Raw genomic sequence first — 19634 nt, 5'->3', positions numbered from 1 at the left:
AGTTGTACCTCTAGTACTTGTTTCTCAATATGGAGCCCATAAAGCAAGAGTATTTTAGTACATACACACTGCCACTGAGGAAAACTTCAACTTAGACACCATTCCAAGCAATGCTGTTAGCCTAAACGGAAGGCAGATAAGATAACCAATGGCTGCTCATAGGGTGGACTGAAGGGAACATCCCAGCCTCCATGATAGGCTGTTAAAGGGGAAGGCAGCAGGTGACAGGAGAAGGCAATAGGGTTGCCATCTTCCAGGTGGTGCCTGGATATCAGCTGTAATTCCAGATCTCCTGAAAATACAATTGATCTCCAGCCCACAGGGATCAGTTCCCCTGGAGAAAATGGCTGCTTTAGAGGGTGGACTGTATGACATACCTCACTGAGGTCTCTCCTCTCCCCAAACCTCAGCCTCTCCAGGAATTTCCCAACCTGGAGCTGGCAACCCTAAGAGTCAACAAAACTGCTGATGCCATGGCTACATCACTAAGGAAACAAGCAGCTTCTGAATGGCTAGTGGAACCAGGTGCCAGAAAGTGACTTCATCATCCTGTGCCCTTACCAGGTACCTCTAGCTGTTAAGAAGCACGTACATGACACTGCTTTCCCTTCCCCCTTGAGCAGTGCACAGTGGCAGAGGTTGGAATATTTCCTGTATCTCATCCACCAGCTGTTGCTCATAATAAAGCCTCAGAATACCAAGGACCAAGAGACAGTTGAGAATTTAATTATTTGTAGCTATGTAGGAATCCCAGAGAGGGAGAGAGATTTCTATCAGGTCTGCTCGAGAGAATCATGAGGCTAATAGATATTGAAAAGATTTATTACTGTCTAGATAAGCCTGAGTCTTTCAAGACAGCACTCTTTGATATAGCCACTGGAAAATCAGAATTGTATGTGCAATCTAGCTCTTTCTTGTAGAAGCAATTGACTAATTTAAGTTTACCACAACAAGCTTGATAAGTCTATTTTTAAAGACTGCCAGTACAGTGTATTTGCACGTCTGCAAATACACTGGTTGAAATTAGCTAATTTGGGGCATATATTTCTTAGGTCACTCCCATGGGCCTTTTGTATATATTCATTGAAAGCACAATTTGGGGATGATCAATTGTTTTCAGGAAACAAATTTCCATGAACTGAAATGCTTTCAGTGAAGCTGATGTACAGAGTCTGGCATGTTTTCCAGGAGATCCGCTGGTGAAATGGTCCCACTTAAATCACCTAGTTTGCCTGAGGCAAACTTGCAGCTAGGTAAAACCTGTCGCAAGCAGGAAGTCAGGCAGGCAGACTTTAGAAAGTGAACTTTGACAAGGGATTTTATTCCAAAACCTTCTTCCTTTCTGCTATACAGACATAAGAGATATTGAATATATACAGATATAGAAGACATCAGCAACAGATGTTTGGGACTTGCTGCTCATGAAACAGGTGAAATTTGACATTTGGGGTAAAAAAATATGCGTTCAACTATTTAATATATACTGGGTACAAATTTTGTCTCTCATTTAAATTTTATTTATTTTTTTAACTTGGCATTTATATCCCTCTTTTCTCCCCAACTGGGGACTCAGAATTTCCTACATTGTGCAGGACGTTGGACTAGATGACCCTGGAAGTACCTTCCAACTCTATGATTCTATGAAAGTAAATGCAAAAACACAACTTAAAATAGTTTTATATTCTTGCTTTAGGAAATCACGTAAATCTAAGAGCCCTAGCTATTTCTCATCGATACAATTTTTTTATGACAGTGTCTTTGTGACACAGGCAGGCTATTTCTCTGGCATGAAGCAATACTAAACATACATGCTTGACAGTAAATCATACTGATTTCAGTACAACTAACTTCCCAAGTTAAGCATGCTTGAACAACCTACTATCTAGGGAGTAAGTTCCTGCTTAACAAAATGGGACACTTCCACAGTCTCCGATTGTCAAATACATAACGCAAACTCTAGGCCTTACCTTAAGCTGATCACCAAGTGGACAGGGAAACAGATGAACACTTACGCCAGATGTAATTAATGCTTGCTAGTAGTAGCTTTTGTTGAACCTATCTCTGTCACTATTCTCCTTCAAACCTCTGCCCCATTAAAATTACAGCACTATTCAGCTGTGTAATTGCCAAACTATTAACTGTTCTGTTTCATTAAATATGTAGCGGACAGGCCCTTTCAGAATAATCTTGCAAATAAATCCACAAAAGCTGCAACAGCTTTTAGAGTCCTGTCTGTCGGTACATGTGGTTGTGCTTAAAAGCTAAAAAGAACCAACTTTTGTAAAATGTCTTTGTCTGGTCTTCTGGAGGCAATTTTCGCATAAGAGGTGAGAAGGTGAATGATACTTTGCAAGCGTGTTCTACAGTAAGAGCAGGTTGAATTTCCTCCCAGCCTAAACTCACTATGTTTGTTGCCTGGGCCAGAAATAAGAGCACGAACCCTTGTGTTAATTGTCCACACTGGGAGTAAATGAAGTAGCTTGTCCCCACTCCCCACCACCACCAGTGGACAAGTCTGGCACACTAAGGCAAGCCAGGAGCACCTGCTGCTACCTGCCCACAAGCATAAACACAAAGATGAAAACAGCCAACTGAATCTCACTGTCTGTATTATGTCTATGGACATTTGTACAGCCATTCTGTTGACTTAGGAAAGACTAATTGTGACAAAGGTTGATTATAATCCTTCTGTTTCCAATCAATTTAAAAAAAAACAGAATTGAGCAACTTGATTAGTTTTAAACAATCCGCTCTATATTGTTCTACAGTTCAACACAGAAGAAAATCAAAAGGAAACCACTGCACGATCTTTACTACGAAAGAAGCTGATTTTGACTCAAACTCACAGAAGACACAACTTACAACTGTTAAACAGTTTGTAAAACTGATTGGAAGAAAGGAGATTAATTTTGGATTACTCCGAGACCAAGAAAAATGAAGGATACACAGAAAATATTGTAAAATGGTAACAAACCAATTTTAACTTTGTAACTTAGAAGCAAATACATAAAAGCAGCATAACTTAAAATAACAAACTCAGTTCTATGGATGTTTAACAAGATTGATTCACACATCTTGGAAGCCACCATGAGGACTTTGGATCACATGTGCACTAAATGTTTCATGCTTCCCAGCTACAAGTCGGACCAAACTGGATCTAGAACATGGCATATGTGGAAAAGGGTTTAAGCCTCCCCTACACACACAGCTTTTCTGACCTGAAATGGCTCCAAGGAGCTGATAATACCCACGCACACCTGGGCTGCACAGAACTCCCAGTGTACATCCACTCTGAAGTCCTTGTGGCAGCCACAGAGACTCTGTAATATGTGAACTGGTCCTCAGAAGTATCTCACTGTGTTCAGTGCAGATTGCTCTGTTACCTGTGCACAAGGATACAGCCTAAGCCGCTCAACAGCATTTTCTCAGACACTGCACAAGTTTAGGGCTCTCACCACCACCATCCTGGTTAATTATCAGTTCCTTGTAAGCCCAGGATCTCTCATGCACACAGAGTTCTGCTACCTATAAAGAGCTTTTCTTATTTACTTCATTTATACCCTGCCTTCTGCCCAGTGGGAGCCCAAAGTCCCCTACATCATTCTCCTCTCTTCCATTAATCCTCACAGCAACCTTGTGAGGTATGTTTTCCCTTTTTTTGGTCAAAACAAAATGCTAAAAAAACCCTCCCTCCCAATTTTCTGACATTTTACACTTCGGCTTAAAAGATCTAGCTGTTCAGTTCAGTGGAAGTTCGACTTTCTAAAATGGGGCAGTGCGCAGAACTCCCCTTTCATTAGGTACATTGGATGGATAGGTCTCTCAGAAGTACCTCTGCGTATATATCAAAGGAAAGCTAATACAGAAGAACTGTTACTGGCCGAAAGGCCTTATTGTAACTATAAAATTGATACCTAGAATGAAGGATGCAGAGTTTGATTTAATAAACTGCTGAATGTTGTCGATCAAGCATATAGCTGCTAGACAGAAGACCGTCTCCTTTCTCTTTATGGTCAGGTTCAGCATTTAAATACAGCATGGTTCTGATGGAAAATCCAAACCATCTGAAAGTCAAATGCTTGTGAAAAGTGACAGCTCCGTGCCTATTGGAAAACAGTTACATCACAAGGCTTTCCATCACTCTTGGTATCTTGGTTGACTGTGTCATAGTTGAAGGATGAATGGAACTGAACCATATTGGTTTATGTCTTCTATGTCAAGACAGAGTGGTATTGGCAGCACTGCAACTAAAAGTTCTCCATGTGAGATTGCCAGTGCTGTACCTGTTCATTTCACGTTTCATTAGTCTCTCTCTAGAACTGTCAATACAGGATTCAATATTTCTGACAAGCATAATTTTTCTTACTAAATAAAGAAGCAAGCTGCTAACCTTCATGGTTCCAAACAAATTCATATTTATTTTGATTCATTTATTTAGACGTTTATATACGGCTTTTCTCTTTTTGGGGTGTGAGAGTAAAGCAGCTTACATTATTTTCCCATACTCCTCTTTATCTTCACAACAGCAACCCTATGAGGTAGGTTAGGCTGAGAGAAAGAGTATTTTGCCCAAGGTCATCCAGTGAGCTTCAATTTTATCCAAGTATTTATGTTTCAAATTCACATAAATCATAATCAGAAGATGTAAAATCACGATTGTTAAGGCTGGGGGTCAAAGGTCTGAGATATTCCAGGGTTCTTATAGCACACCAGGTTTGTGGAACACTGAGGTCCTATTCCCATTCTAAAAGAAGCCCCGGGAATATGCAACACCAGGTATGTAGCCTCAGTTCTGGTACAGGCAACCACAGATGAAGAAACCTGTTCTAATTCCGTCCTTGAGGCAGTCCCAATAGGCATAAAGCTGCTGCTACCACTGTTCAGTCACTATCCTAAAAGAAGCCATTATATGATCTGGACTTTATGATTTTTTTCCTGTTTTTAGATAGAGAAGCCTTTTCTTCTACAGCCATTTTAAAAGAATGCACTGAAATTCTTGTTTTTTCATTAAAAACATTTGCACAGGAGACTGCGATGTTCTTGCTTCTGCACTTGAATGGAATGAGGGACTATCACACCAAGTCAGAGAGAAACAGACAGCAGTAAAGGAAGAGCCCTAAGAGGAACAGCAGCTCAGTTCTAGAGAGGAAGAAGGATCCAATTAGGAGCCTAGTGTCGGCCAAGGGGAAGAAAGGCTGCTCAACAGCCTACTCAGGAGTAAAATACTACCCTGGAGTAAAGGATTACAAAGAGGTTTAGATCCCGGAAGTGGGCATTCCTGGCAGTAAGTGTTTAAAGGAAGAAGGGCTATTTTGTTGGCACTGGCAGGAAGCATGGGGAGAAAGAAAGCCAGCAAGGTATGGTTTTCACGGTGTCGTGGGGCCCAGTGAGGCTGAGGTCTCCTTGGAGGAAGAAGAGCCTTGTGTAACCAGCCAAGCCAGCCCTGATGCAGCTGAAGCCAGTAAGCAGGAGGAACAGCTGCTGGCAGATCAGAGTCCACGGCCAGCAGCTGAGCCAGCAGCCCCAACACCCTGCAGCCAAAACACCACTGGTGAAGCCCAGCCAGCACTTACCCAAAGCCCTCAGTCAGCAGCTGAGCCAGCAGCACCACTGCCCTCCAGTTCCACCACCACTGGTGAAGCACTCCCAAGGACGCCCAACCCTCCAGCTTCACCCAGAGAGCGCCATAGACAAAAGCAGCGGGTGGAGCTGCAAGAGAGGCAGCAGAGTGCACGCCTCCTGGCCAGACGCCAGCTGCTTGTGGAGAGCGATAGCTCCCAAGCCCAGCTGTCAGCACAGCCAATCTATAAAACCCTGCCACAGACAACCAGGAGGCGTGGAAGCAACACGTCAGAATCCTGTTCCTGCTGTGACCACTCTGCTGAACCTTGCTCTGCCCTTGCCTTGCCGTGTGACCACCGTGCCGTGCCTTGACCCTGCTTCTGGCTAGCCCTTGCTCTGATTGGTAACTGACCTAGGGACCTCGTGACTTGCTTCTGGATTCTGGACTTTGGACTTGAAACTCTCACCTGGCTTTGAATTCATGCACCAACCTTGGACTGGACTTGGACTATCCTGCCTGTGCTGACCGCGCCCATGACACACAGTTTGGGGATACCATACCCTCCCAGGGCAAGGGAGACGTTTCTCCTGGCCAATAAATTTTGTTTATTACCACAAATTGTTCACTACCCTTCTGGCCAATCAGGGACAAGGTGGCTTTTCACAGTGGCCGTTTCCGTATGGCTTACCTCAACCCGGAACGCTGCGCAACATGCTGGAAAAACCGCGGAAGATCGCGTTTTCTCGCGCAAGTTTTGCGCAACATCGCGCAAAACTCACACGAGAAAATGCGATCTTCCGCGGTTTTTCCTGCATGTTCCGCAGCGTTCCGGGTTGAGGTAAGCCATGCGGAAACGGCCAGTGTCACATACTGGCATCATCTGAATTGTGGTCTAGCACCAACACATACAGGGATTACTAGCATGGAGAGGCAGAAAAAGAGGTTGCCAAACAAGAGAAAGGAAAAAAAAACCAGTTGCCAAACCAAACGTACAATAAAGAAGGGAAAACCTGTCAGAAAGATGGCTGGTAACTGACAGGAAAGGTAGGGGAGGGGGGAGAACGAAGTCATGTCAGTTGCACAATGTCTCTTCCAGCATATACCTGGAAATGCTATCACCACGCCTGCATGGCGCTCTAAGATTCCACCCCCCGTCCCCGGATCCTAGAATGTTCCAGCGAGGTCACTTCTAGGTAACACCCTACTGATAGTCTAGTATCTACTTTGAGCAAAAGCAATAGGATAGGATGATCTGGGAAAAGTTAAGGTGCTGAGGGATGGCAATCCCATCCCCACACTCACCCACTCTGCATGGACGTTTGGAGCATGCAGAGGAGACTCCAGCAGTGGGCGGTCTCATCTAGACACCCCCAAGGTGGGCAGCCCTGTGAGAGGCTGCAGGGAAAGGAACAAATATGAGACCACACTTGGAGACGTGTCAGCAGTGGCTCCAGAGACTGGCATGCCTCAAAAGGGAGATGGGGGCACAGACAGTGGGCCACACTCGGGCGCAGACCAGAAGAAGAGGCTGGCAGCAGCTCAGGCCTTCTGGAGCCTGCACTTGCAGGCAGAATATACTTAAGGGGAAAGAGGGACAGGAGAGGGTAGGGCCCAGCCAGAGAGGCCATTGGCCTAGATTCCCCCATTTGCCTTGGCCCTGCCTAAGAAGACAGGGCATTGGGGGAGTTCAGAGTTGGCCCTTCCCCAGACAATCCTTTACTAGTCCCAGGCCACTTCTTTGCAGCCAAAGGGCTGGCACAAGGCAGAGAAAGGCGGCTTGGATCTTGTCCCCCCTCCTCTCCCTAAACTGAGGCCCAGCCCTCGGGTTCACTGAAGAAAGGACGCTGGAGGATATGCCCGACCTGGACTCCGGCATGCTGGATTCAGCGCTTGACGCAAGGTTTAGACCAGAAACAGTTTGTTGGTAAGAAAACCCAGTTGCGGAATTTTCTTCCGTTAAATTTTTTGGGGTGGAAGAAAACCGTACAGGCACCTTCAAAGGATGTTTTTCTTCCAGTTCATTATTCCAAAATGGATTGTCTCAAAAACTGAAATATTTTGCAGTATGAAAATCTCATAATTTAAGAGAACTTTTTGTGATCCTTCATACATTTAAGGAATGCCAATAAGAAAACATTTAAAGTATCTGAGTTTGGGGATATAGCGCAAGGTTACTGACTGCCTGAAAAAATATTTGTAGTAATTTGAAGCCAGAATTCCTAACTTTAGAAAAACAGCATTCACTCTGATGTAGCACATGGCTGCAAATTTCCAGGGGGGGGGGCACTTTTTCCATGAGGTTAAAAACATATAAACATTAATATGACTCTGCTGAACCTACCTATTTGGGGTTTCAAGATATACTTTCAGCAAAATAGGATAAAACTAATCCTTTCTTTAGGGCCACAATCTCCAGGCAATAATGGGTTCTGATCTGCGCACTTGCTCCTGACAAACAGAAGGGCCAAGCACTCACCTTGGAAAATACTAATCCTCTCGGCTGTTGATTGGGAAAGAAAGGAGGCTTGGACTGGGTTATCTCTCAACTGGATTCACTGCAGTGCACACAATCTGAAGTTCTCTCTGAAAGGCCAGCTAGTACAAAACACCAGTTTGCCCTTCAGCATGGATGTCACACCATTAGCACATCATGCCAATCTCAAAACAGCTTCATATGTCGCCTGTGTGTTTCTGGACACAATTCACAGTGCTGTTCTTATTAAGACCTCCTTCATGGTCTAGGGCACACAAACTTGCCTCCCCCTATGTACTCCGGGCTCACCAACTTGGATCAGGCCAGCGATCCCAACAACCCAAGTATGATGCGCTTTGGTGAGGACTCGCTCCTTCATTTTGGAGACCCCGACACTATTTAAAAGCTTCCTGGAGAAACTCCAGCTTGCTTCATCCCTTCTGTCTACCCAATGGACCAGTGAAACTCTGCTTTCAACAGGTTTGAAGCGAAAAGATTTGTATGCCTGAAGGGAGGCACATTTATTGTATTATGAGTGTTTTGGATGGTTAACACGATTTTCATCAGGGTCTGTTGATTTATTGCTGGAATATTGTATTTCTGCCAATGTAACATGTGTTTATTGTTAGCCACTTTGAACAGAGTTTAAAAAATGGATCTGTGTGTGTGCGTGTGTGTGTGTGTGTGTGTGTAAATAAACAGAAGTCCTCCAAACAGGACATGAGCATTCCAAAACTGACCACTCTAACAATCTATCCAATAACCATGTACACAACACCAGTGAAGGCAAAGGTTACTCCACATAGGTTCCTTCAAAAAGGAGACTCAATCTGGAGAATAATCCACAAGATGAAACTCTGTTCCAAACATGGTTTGCCATTGTCCATCGACTGGAGTACAGAAGCACAGGTACCCAATGTGTAGATTAAAGCCAAATCAGAAAAGGTTTTCCCCTTTTTATTTTTAAAATATAATATTCTCTTTTATAATCAGGGCTTTTTTTCAGCTGGAACACGGTGGAATGGAGTTCTGGAACCTCTTGAAAATGGGCACATGGCTGGTGGCCCCGCCCCCTGATCTCCAGACAGAGGGGACTTTAGATTGCCCTCCATGACGCTCCAGTGGTGCGGAGGGCAATCTAAACTCCCCTCTGTCTGGAGATCAGGGGGCGGGGCCACCAGCCATGTGCCCATTTTCTCCGTGGGCAACCCACTGAGTTCCACCACCTCTTTTCCCAGAAAAAAAGCCCTGTTTATAATGAAATGGTAAACAACATGGTGGGACTAATGTTAATTACGCTGCAGCAACAGTTCTCATGCATTCTCAGATACAGGAGAATTAGGCTGCACCTGGATATCTAGTTATACCACACAGAAACTTTTGTTTCACATGACCATCTCCCATTTCCCATCACATGGTTGTATACTATTTAATCTACTTTACACTACTTGTGATTTAAAAATATTTCAGGGTAATTTTTTGCTTATAAATCTCACAATATCGGGAATATAAAAAATCCCTCTGTAGAACAGGCAGCCTCTGGCGAGGACTACAGTTCACCCAGCAATGCAGGAATCTCAAGCACACAAGGTAAAACTTTAAAACTTCCAGCATAAATAAGAACTAGTCTTCACTGTTAAAAAAAAAAGATTCTAAGGTGTTTGAGAATTTGAGGCCAGGGTGGAAGTGGGGGAATATATCCATAGGGCTTTCCCAGTACCCCTAAAGAAGCCTTTAGAAAACACAGCACATCATTATAGTCCACATGCAATTTATAGACAGATTTAAAAATATAACTTAGAAAAAAAAATCAAAAGCTCAAACTGCAAAAGTGAAAAAAGGTTACATTCTGTAGCTTTTATAATTAGGAAGCTTTTCACAAGAGTTCCCCAGAAATTTGGAATGCTTCCATAATGCTGCCCTATTACTTTGTTGTAATAGATCATGTCTAAAGACAGAGGCTTCAGTTCTCAAGATCAGTTACAAGTCACTGGACTTAAAATCATGTCATTTGCTACACAAATTTCACAGTGGCAGTAGATACATACAAGTAGCCCTCTCTGCACTCTTAGGAGTTTTGAAATTAGGGAGGCATCAGCTCACTGGGGCAGCCAGCCCCCAGGGCTGGATCTGATGTTTTCATGGTAGAGAGCGGTTAGCATGAAAAATGCACAGTGCACATAAGCTTCTAACCATTCAATAGCTCTCTAATGCCTATTTAGCCCATTTTGTGTTCAAGAGGGGGCTTTCATGTCAAAGTTGCCATAATAAATTGCTTCTTTTTCTAGTTCTAGTCATTCTCCACAGAGGTCAGAAAGGGTATGGCAAACACTTGTAACCTCAGCTGAGTTCTGCCCAGCACAATACAGGAAGCCCCTCTGAAGCCATTCAGAGGCGCTGCATGAGTTTCAAAGTACAATGGTAACAAGACACCTCTCAGGCAGCCAATCATGCGACATAACAATTCAATCTTTTTTTTTTTCTGGGTGGTATTTTTTAAAAAAACAAATAGCATACAAAGCATGTTTTGTCAGCTGAATAAACTAACTCAAGATCACAAATTCAAGGTAGGGCTTTTAAAGAAAAAATCTTTACACAGCTGCACAGGAATATTTTTAAGTTTCTCAAAATTGGAGTTATATTTCCATAGAAATGAAGAAGGTTAAGGATGCTTTGGGAAGGTGCAAATACTATTTCTAAAAGGGTGCTAGAAATTTTAATAATCAAATCTTTCAACGTTTCTTCTTTATCAGTGATTCTTGCTCTTTGCGGTGGCACTTTGGATCATGCGGATAAATCTCCAGGGAATGGATCTGCAGATGATTCTGCCTTAACAAACAGCGGAGGGTTCATTTTAGTGACATCTTTGTCCATTCAGGACCCAAGATTCAACATTTTTAGGGCTGGGCCTCAAAAAGATTATTTGGTGGCTTATTCATAAAAGTGTTCTGCATGTCAGAGTTGCAACTCCAATGCCACAGATTCCCAATACCATTGCTGTATGAGCCATAGGGAAAGAAACAATGGATAGTATGGGAGTGGAACAGACAGCACAGTACTCACAGGCAGTGTGACACAGTCAACTTTATGACAGTCCTTAGAAACTGAACGTTCATATTTATAATTGAGATTTTATTTCGTTTCAGTGTTTTTTAAAATAAGTTCTGCATTGTGGGATCTTGTGGGGGAAGGAGACTTTGCTATATTCCATCTGCTTTTCTTTTTTAATGCTTCCCCCATCCAACTTGATCTATAGCAAAGCCACATCACTATCAAATGTCACTTAGCTCTTATTCAAACAGAGTGCAGTAGACACGGCGGCTGCACCAGTTGACTTGGCTGACCCAGGGCCAGAGTAAAAACAGTACTGTAATAAGTCAGCAGATGTAGGCAATTGAATACTGATCACTTTAATTAACTGAACAGCTTCCCAAAACGTACATATTGTTTTAACCCTTTAAGTTTCTCTGCCAAAAAGTAACAAATGGGAAATTCACAATTAAAGCTTCAGATTGCAGTGAAAAATCATGTTGTGGATGACCAAGGGTTTTTTTTTACTCAGTCTTATTTAAACATTAGAACCTATATGTGAAACTGAAATAAACTTTTCACAGGTCACTAGATCAAAAGCCATGAATTGGTAAATTACAACTTTCTTAAGGAAATTTTTGGAGTTGTCCATTTCTTTAGTTATCAATTAAAATGGTATGTTTAATAATTGTCATTAATATAAAAACCAAATTCCTAATCTAAATAAACTATAATGAAAAACCCATGATTTTTTTTTCATTTTGTTATCATTATTGCAGTCTTGCCTGTCTCTGACTACAATCCACATTACCTCAGCACGTCCCGATGTTGCACTAAACGTTCGCTAAACACCCGGAAGTATAGCGTCTTTCCAGCGTGATTCAGAAATAGCGCTTGAAAGATGCTATACTTCCGGGTGTTTAGCGAATGTTTAGTGTAACACTGGGACGCGCCAAGGTAATGTGGATTCAGCCCTGGTTTCACTTTTACAAGGCAGTCAGTGTTTTCATAAGGCATAAGCTGTGTTCCTTAAAGGCGGGGGCGGGGGGGAAAGAGAAAGCCTCTGGGCTTGCCTGTAGCCACTAGGGTTATTCCAGTCCTAAAAGATACAGACTGGGACTTTGCCTTCTGCTCTCCCTCGACTCCTCCAATGCCTGCCTTGCTGTGCCAAATTTCCCCTTGCAGTCTGCACTCCTCTACTTGCCTGCTGCTCTCCAAGCCTCATCCTTTGTCCAAGCAGATCTATCTCAACATCCTCCTCCTGCTGCTGCCTGCCTGCCACTCAGATGCCTTGCCCTCCTTGTGCCACCAAGTGCCCTTGCCTTCTCAGTCTGCCTCTTGCTCATGCTGCTGTTCTACAAGCTGAGCGGCTGCAGCACCAAATTTTCTCAATGTATGCTGGTGTCTGTGTTACTGTGTGTTCGGAATCTTCCCTATCAATTCTCCCACAGAGTTTAATTACCTCTAAAATGGGAGGGGCTTTATTTTGTTTGCCTGAAATTTGGCAGCGTGAATGTCCTAAGAGAGTGCTGCAGTCCCTCTGAGTCTCGTCCAATTTGGATAGAAGACCATGATCTGGGGAGCGGGGGGGGGGGGGGGTGTCTTCTACTGAAATCAATGGCAGGTAATAACAAAATAGAATGATTCCATGAAGCAACAGCAACTAAACAAAATTATATGAAACAACCCAATAATGAAAGAGTTCCTCTTGGAATTAATAACAATTTAAAAAAAAAAAAACCTCAAAGAACTGAAAGAAACTCCCATGCACAAGCATAGAAATTACTATCACTATTTTGAGATGGATGCTTTTCCAACTTAAACATACAAATCTTTTCAATCAACAGAGAGTTTGATAATTGTTAGACAGAGACTGACAGAGAGAGAAATGTGACAATTTTACATTAACATATCATAGATAATTAGACATGGGCACGGAACGGGGAAAAAACGAACCATGTGGTTCGTGGTTTGTTCATTTTCACAGAACATGAACCATGAATTAGCGAAACTTGAGTCAGTTCCGAACCAGTTCGAGGGAGCCCAGAACGGGCACCTTCACACTCAGAGCCAAACTAAACAAGACTTTCCCAATGTCCAATACCCATCAAATTTGCAGGGGACATAGTCCTCACTGTCCTCTAAAGACCCTCCAAGTTTCAGAGAGATTGAACCCCGGGAAAGGCATGATCCACGAGTCCCTCCCTTTTCTATCATTTTCTCTTCACAGTGGCAAAAACTGGAGTGTCTGCTGGAAGCTACTTTGAGGGGCTACAAACTGACCTTCCCAACATCCAATACCCACCAGATTTGCAGGGGACATAGTCCTCTCTGTCCTGTAAAGACCCCCTAAGTTTCAGAGAGATTGAACCCCGGGAAAGGCATGATCCGTGGGTTCCCCCTTTCATGTCATTTTCTCTTCACAGTGGCAAAAACTGGAGTGTCTGCTGGCAGCCTTTTTCCTGGCTGGATGGGCCAGAGTAGGAGCTCTCTAGTTTGCAGGGACAGCTGCCAATCAAGTGTGGAGGCCTCAGATTGGATGCAACCAAAAGACTGCCACCATTGCCTGGGCGATGGATTGAACGGCACAAAGTGTCTCGCTTCCCGAACCAGCAACAGAATGGAACGGAACAGTAGGAAAAGTCATTTGTTCCATAAAAACGTGGACCCACAGAACACATTTCTTTGAAAACAAACCAGCCGTTCTTTTTGGAATTTTGTTCCATGGTTCGTTTCGTGCCCATCTCTATAGATAATATATCCTATGTCAAACCATGGAGCAAATTGTAGATCATATACAAAATAAGGATATATAGTCAGAAGGGATAGTTAAATTTGTCTGGTCATTCCTTGCTTCTGTAAGTCAAATGCAACATCACAATGCTGGCCAGAATATATGTCTGATTTAAATACTGCTTCTCTTGCCTTTTTTATCCTTCACTAACAGTCACCCTTGCTCACAAACAACATCAGAAATTCTAAAAGTGTTTTTAGCAGCAGGTATGAAAACCATGTGAGGCACAAATCCTATGCACACTGAGCAGAAATTAAATCACACTGAATTCAATTTGGATTTCTTTCCAACCAAGCATTCCTAGGATCAGGCCACAAGACTGCTTTGCAAATCTGTTTTACACTAAAGTTCACTGAGCAAATCTGAATCTAACATACATAATGGGTTAGATACCACCAGCTTCTGTGCTGCTGAAAAAGGCAACATCACCTTTGATCAAACATCAACCCCACTCCCTAAAAAAACCCATCAAAAAATCTATGCTGAGAATCTTGGGAGCTACAAGTACAAAAGCCATGTAGGATGGAGGCTGTAGTAAAGGAGAGGAATGAGGCAAGACTGAGTGACCAAGCTGGCTGGATCCAACCCAATAAATCTTAATCTGGGATGATTAATTTTGGAGTGAACACCTCATTATCTGTACACAAACTAAGCAGTATATATATCAACCTACAGTCTGTTAACAAGAATGGTTGCATGATGCTATTACTATATATTGTCTTGCCCTGCTTTAGTTTGGGGCTGTCTCTGCCCCAGGGCAAATGCAAAAGGATACTTTGCAGGTGGTTTCCCTCTTCAATCCAACACTTTAGGCTGTACATGCAGAGCCACTTCTAAACATATAACGTCCAGCTAAACAGTTCATCGGGATGGAATCCATCTCTCCCACAACTGATCACCAAGATTTTAGCTTCCTAGAAAGACTTGCATGTATGCAACCCTTAACTGCTTCACACGCTACTGCTGGATTAGAGTCAGCCTCTGTCCCCACCCCATAGCCATCATACACTTCTGCAAGCAACCACTCGCTCACTCAACGACGTCAAGCATTTTATTATGGGCAAGGAAACAAGTGCATGGTTGTTGAAAGACAATTTTACACACTTAGAAACATGCTGTGGGATTTATGAGGACTAAAATGTTGCTTTTGTCCTTTAAAAAGAATGAGAGGAAAAAGGGCACTGGGACGTTGCTACATTCTGCGCCAGGTGATGAATTCTACACACAGGACATAGCACAAAGAAGCACAGGTACCAGCACAGCAAAGTAAGTATTCTGCTCAGTCACCATACTGGCCAGGTTTTGATTACATTAGTTAAACAAACCTTAACTGCTGATGCATTTATGAAGATAATTATATATTAATTTTGCATAGTCAAGAATTTACACAGATAAAATTTGTATATACCAATAAAAACATGTAAAAGACCAACTTACAAAGACAGAAGAGTAATGTTTGCTGAAATAGTCCCCAGATTTGGAATGGCTTTCAATTCATTACCATTCAGTTTTCTGTCACAAGATAAAGGAAGTCAGTTGACCAATGAACAAGTGATGATAAACAAGTGACTTTTTATCCCCATTATGATAACTGAATGCTTTCCAACAAAAATATTTATTCAGCACTAACAAACTTCCTCACAGAAGCACTTTTTTAAAAAGCCAGAATGAACTATAACCTCATATAATATCGTGGGATTACACCTGCATTTATTCAATAAAAATAAAGATGGACACAGAGCAGGGCTTTTTTTTCCAGGAAAAGAGGTGGTGGAACTCAGTGGGTTGCCCTCAGAGAAAATGGTCACATGGCTGGTGGCCCCGCCCCCTGATTTCCAGACAGAGGGGAGTTTAGATTTACCTACATGCCACTCGGCAGTGCAGAGGGCAATGTAAACTCCCCTCTGTCTGGAGATCAGGAGGCAGGGCCACCAGCCATGTGACCATTTTCAAGAGGTTCCGGAACTCCATTCCACCGAGTTCCTGCTGAAAAAAAACCCTGATACAGAGGTATACAATTCATCTACAATTCAATAAACAAATCAGGAAGGTGTTATTAAATGCATCATCCAAGTAAAAATGACATCCCATTTATCAAATGTATCTAACTTTGTACCATGCAACATGTAGGTTAATTTACCCAATTGTACACATTCTCCCTTGTTTGCAGGGAGAGTGGACTATAAATTAAATAAATAATAAAATAAAATGTTTCTCCAATCACTTCTCTTTATTTAAGATTATGTTCTTTCCCCAAAATCTAGCAAAGACTATGCTTACTGAGGTTATGGCATTTAAAGCAAATTCTTGAGTATCTTTGGGAAGAAAGTCTCTATATATTTCAATAAGAAGCATTTAGAAGAAAAGGTTAACTCTTTCCTTATTCCTTGAAATATAGTTCTAGAAATCATTTCCCAATATTCTTTAGCTGTACTGCATTTCCACCACATATGTATAAAATTTCTATCAGCAATTCCACATATTCAACAATTATCTCTAGCCTCTTGATTAGGAGGTGTTAAATGCTACAGGTAAAACATTTTGATCATATTCTCTTTCGCCTTAAGATTTACTGAAAAATTTAAGCCACTTTTCAATGCTGATATTCAGAACTCAGGTTTACATTTGCATATCTGAACAAATATCGTGAGTCAAAAACAGTAAAGACTTACATTTCTCGCAGGTTATGGAGGTGACTCAAAGAACTGAGTTTGATTGAAGACAATCTATTGTAGCTTAAATCTCTACAAAGTTATTTAAAAAAACGTCAGTATTTCTAACATAATGTATTCAATTGCCAATATAAGGTATTTGTGACTCAAAATATTGAATGAGATCAACTTTTTACAGGTAATACATCAACAACTCAAGTTTGATTCTGTTTTCCTTTCCACGGCGTGAACAAGACATCCAATAGCTCACACAATAACATTTTCCATGTCCATTTAATATGATATGCTGGAAGAATGAAAGTTTGATTAGCTTATGTGATGCCTGAGCCTACATATACAGGTTAATGATGTGACTGAATGTTGAGATCGTTCAGTGGATTGAATAATTTCAAACTGTAGGTGAGAGATATCTACATACTTCATTTATACCCTGCCCCTAGCGGGGACCTAAGTGGCTTACATGGTTCTTCTCTCCTCCATTTTATCCTCACAACAACCTTGTGAGGTAGGTTAGGCTGGGACTATGTGATTGGTGCAAGGTCACCCAGCAACCTGATCCTAGTCTGACATACCCTAGTCTGACAGTCTAACCACTATACCACACTGGATATATAATTTTTAATGATTCCATGTTTTGCGGGGCCCATTTGTGGGGAGAGCGGGGTATAAATCGAATAAAATAAATAAATATTTTTTTTAAAAAACTCCCCCGTAGGTTTTTTTTTTAAAAAAAAAAAGAGGCAAAGATTCTCTAGCCCACTCAACTACCAACTACTCTATGGCCCTTTCACATTTCTGTTTTAACCCAGTTATTATCCTTTACTGACCTGACTTTGTATAAAGCAATGGGGGGGGGGAGTTTCAAACAGCATTTATATTTGTTTATGAACCGTATGTAAATCGCTTTCCCTGGCACTGGAAGGGGCCACCCCCCTACCGTGGGCTACCAGGGGTTTTGCATTTGTTTTAAAAAAGGCACAAAAACATTGCTATACAACTATAATGCTGTAGTAGTAAGTGTAGCAGGTTCTCTGAGTTCCCCGCTTTCATGTTTTTAAAAAAATAAGTTTCTAGTCCCTTCTGTCATGGAGATATAAGGGAGAAGAAGACCTATCTCCACAATGGAAGGGGCTAGAGCCTTTTCTTTTTTTAAGTGAAAGCTGGGAATTCAGAGATCCTGCTACACCTATTATTACACTATAGCGCTATAGCTTTACTCTAGATACATTCAAAAAATAAAGTACTGGAACTGGACAAGAAAATAAAAAGGCACTATTGGAAGCACTACAAATGTTTCAAACTATCCTCAGTGAACGGGAAGCACACTGAAAACCCAAAACCAGAAAAAACAGGGTTTATTTTTTTAAAAAAGTTCAACCCCACATTGTAAACAAGACTCAAGCAGCTTTGTCTGAAAAGGTTTTTTTTTTTTAAAGTCTGTAAGCAACCAGCTAACAGGGGCCTTTGATTTCTCCTTGCAGTGAAGTTTTTATTGAGAGATCGTTAAAAAGTAGTATCCCCATCTATTACGTTCTATTATTATCTATTCTGATAGCGGTATCATCCATTTTGCCCTTCAAGAACTCTTCTCTCTCACTGACCTCTCATTTTTGCTGAGGGGCACATCAGGTCTATCTCAAAGGCTATTTTCATATCAGCATATTGTTTTAATAAAAAAAATTCATTTTCTGAGATCAACGTGGCAATTGCTATGCATATACAAGTCAGTGTATGTTCTTTTTTCAGACTCATGAAATGTTAAGTATTTTAATGTTTAACTCATGTTTTACTAATATTAACGGGTCTTCCCTATTTCTAAAACATCTAATTCTTTTGCATTATATTGAATATCTTTTTTGAAGCTTTTTACTTATTGAGTACATTTTTATCCCACCCTTCCTCAAAGGAGCTCAGGGTGGTGTGTACACAGTTCTTCCCTCTTCTGTTTTATCCTCACAATACTGCGAAGTAAATTAGGCTAAAAGAGAGACTGGTCCAGTCACCCAACAAGTTTCATGGTGGAGAAGCCGTTTAAACTCAGATTTGCCAGCCTGCCCATTTAAATGCTTCATAACACTGGTTTAATTACCAAGTAATATTGTATAGGATATACTGGCCTGTATCCTACCACTTGATGCCTTTCTCCAACTAAAGGGGCTCTCGCTTCAAACAGAAGAGCTCCTTCAGTGGTAGGAAGGTTCCTTAGAAACTTCCTCCAGCCTAAGGAATTTCCTCCAGTCTCTGCCAATTGTTTTATTTCTTTGTTTCTAGTTGCTGCAAGTCTTACTAATGGTTGAAATAACAATTTTTTAAAAAGAAAGGTAGAGAGACACATAGAAGTAGCATCTTCTGTCTATGATACCATGCATTCTAGCACCTGAAAACTTCACCATCTTACCCTGCTCTCAGGTCTGCTCTGCTGCTTGTTTATATTAGTTTTATTTTGTTATTTATAGTCCACCTTTCTCACTGAGAATCAAGGCAGATTATATAGTGTAAATCAATGGCTGGAACATTCAATAAACAATACAATAGGGTATTGATTGCAGAAATTTGAAAACAAGCATGGATCCAAATACAGATATGAAACACTGCAGAAACAAAATATAGGTAATTCGACACATATTATATGACACCAAAACTCTTTAGGAGCCAACTGCACCAACAGACAGTACCCAGTAATATAGTCTGTAGTCCTTGTCCCTTTAGCAAGACATCTCTCTGAGCCATTTCTTACATCAAAGGTCTATCGCCTGAGTAAAAATTCCTCCTGAATAATACAGTTTTGCATAGTTTGCAGAAAGCCCAAACCAGAGCATTCCATAAAATGGGGGGGGGGGGGACAACAGAGACTGCATGTGTATGGGCAGCTGTTGATTTTGCACATTTGCAGGATGGTATCTGCAGAAGGGCCTGCTCAGATAAGCAAAGTTGCTGTGAGGAGCACAGGGGCAGAGGCGTCCCACAGATATGACTTGGCAACAATGTGGCAAATGAAGTCCAGGGTAGGCAAATATAAGAAGATGCCCACTGGAATAAAAAAATCCCCAATTCAAGTATGTGCTAATGGAGTCTGCACTTGCTGAGAATGAGAAAGAGAGC

The 19634-nt window shown here is 41.7% G+C and overlaps 1 protein-coding gene across 2 annotated transcripts in view; it reads right to left on the bottom strand.

Moving 5' to 3' along the window:
• The window catches only part of LRIG3 (leucine rich repeats and immunoglobulin like domains 3), a 62944-nt gene that overhangs the window by 31931 nt on the left and 11379 nt on the right, over positions 1 to 19634 (bottom strand). The window contains exons 2-3 of one of the 2 annotated variants that reach the window (XM_054988442.1): positions 16533 to 16604; positions 15298 to 15372 (exon numbers count right to left, since the gene is read on the bottom strand). The exons of the other annotated variant lie outside the window; for it this stretch is intronic. Of the exons in view, the coding sequence (XP_054844417.1) occupies positions 15298 to 15372; positions 16533 to 16604 (147 nt within the window). The remainder of the gene's footprint in view (positions 1 to 15297; positions 15373 to 16532; positions 16605 to 19634) is intronic. 2 annotated transcript variants of the gene reach the window in all.

This window comes from Eublepharis macularius, chromosome 9 (assembly GCF_028583425.1).
Source record: "Eublepharis macularius isolate TG4126 chromosome 9, MPM_Emac_v1.0, whole genome shotgun sequence".
In the NCBI taxonomy this organism is placed as follows: Eukaryota; Metazoa; Chordata; class Lepidosauria; order Squamata; family Eublepharidae; genus Eublepharis; species Eublepharis macularius.
Note: the sequence above shows the minus strand (reverse complement) of the source record. Positions and strands in the feature narration are given on the sequence as shown.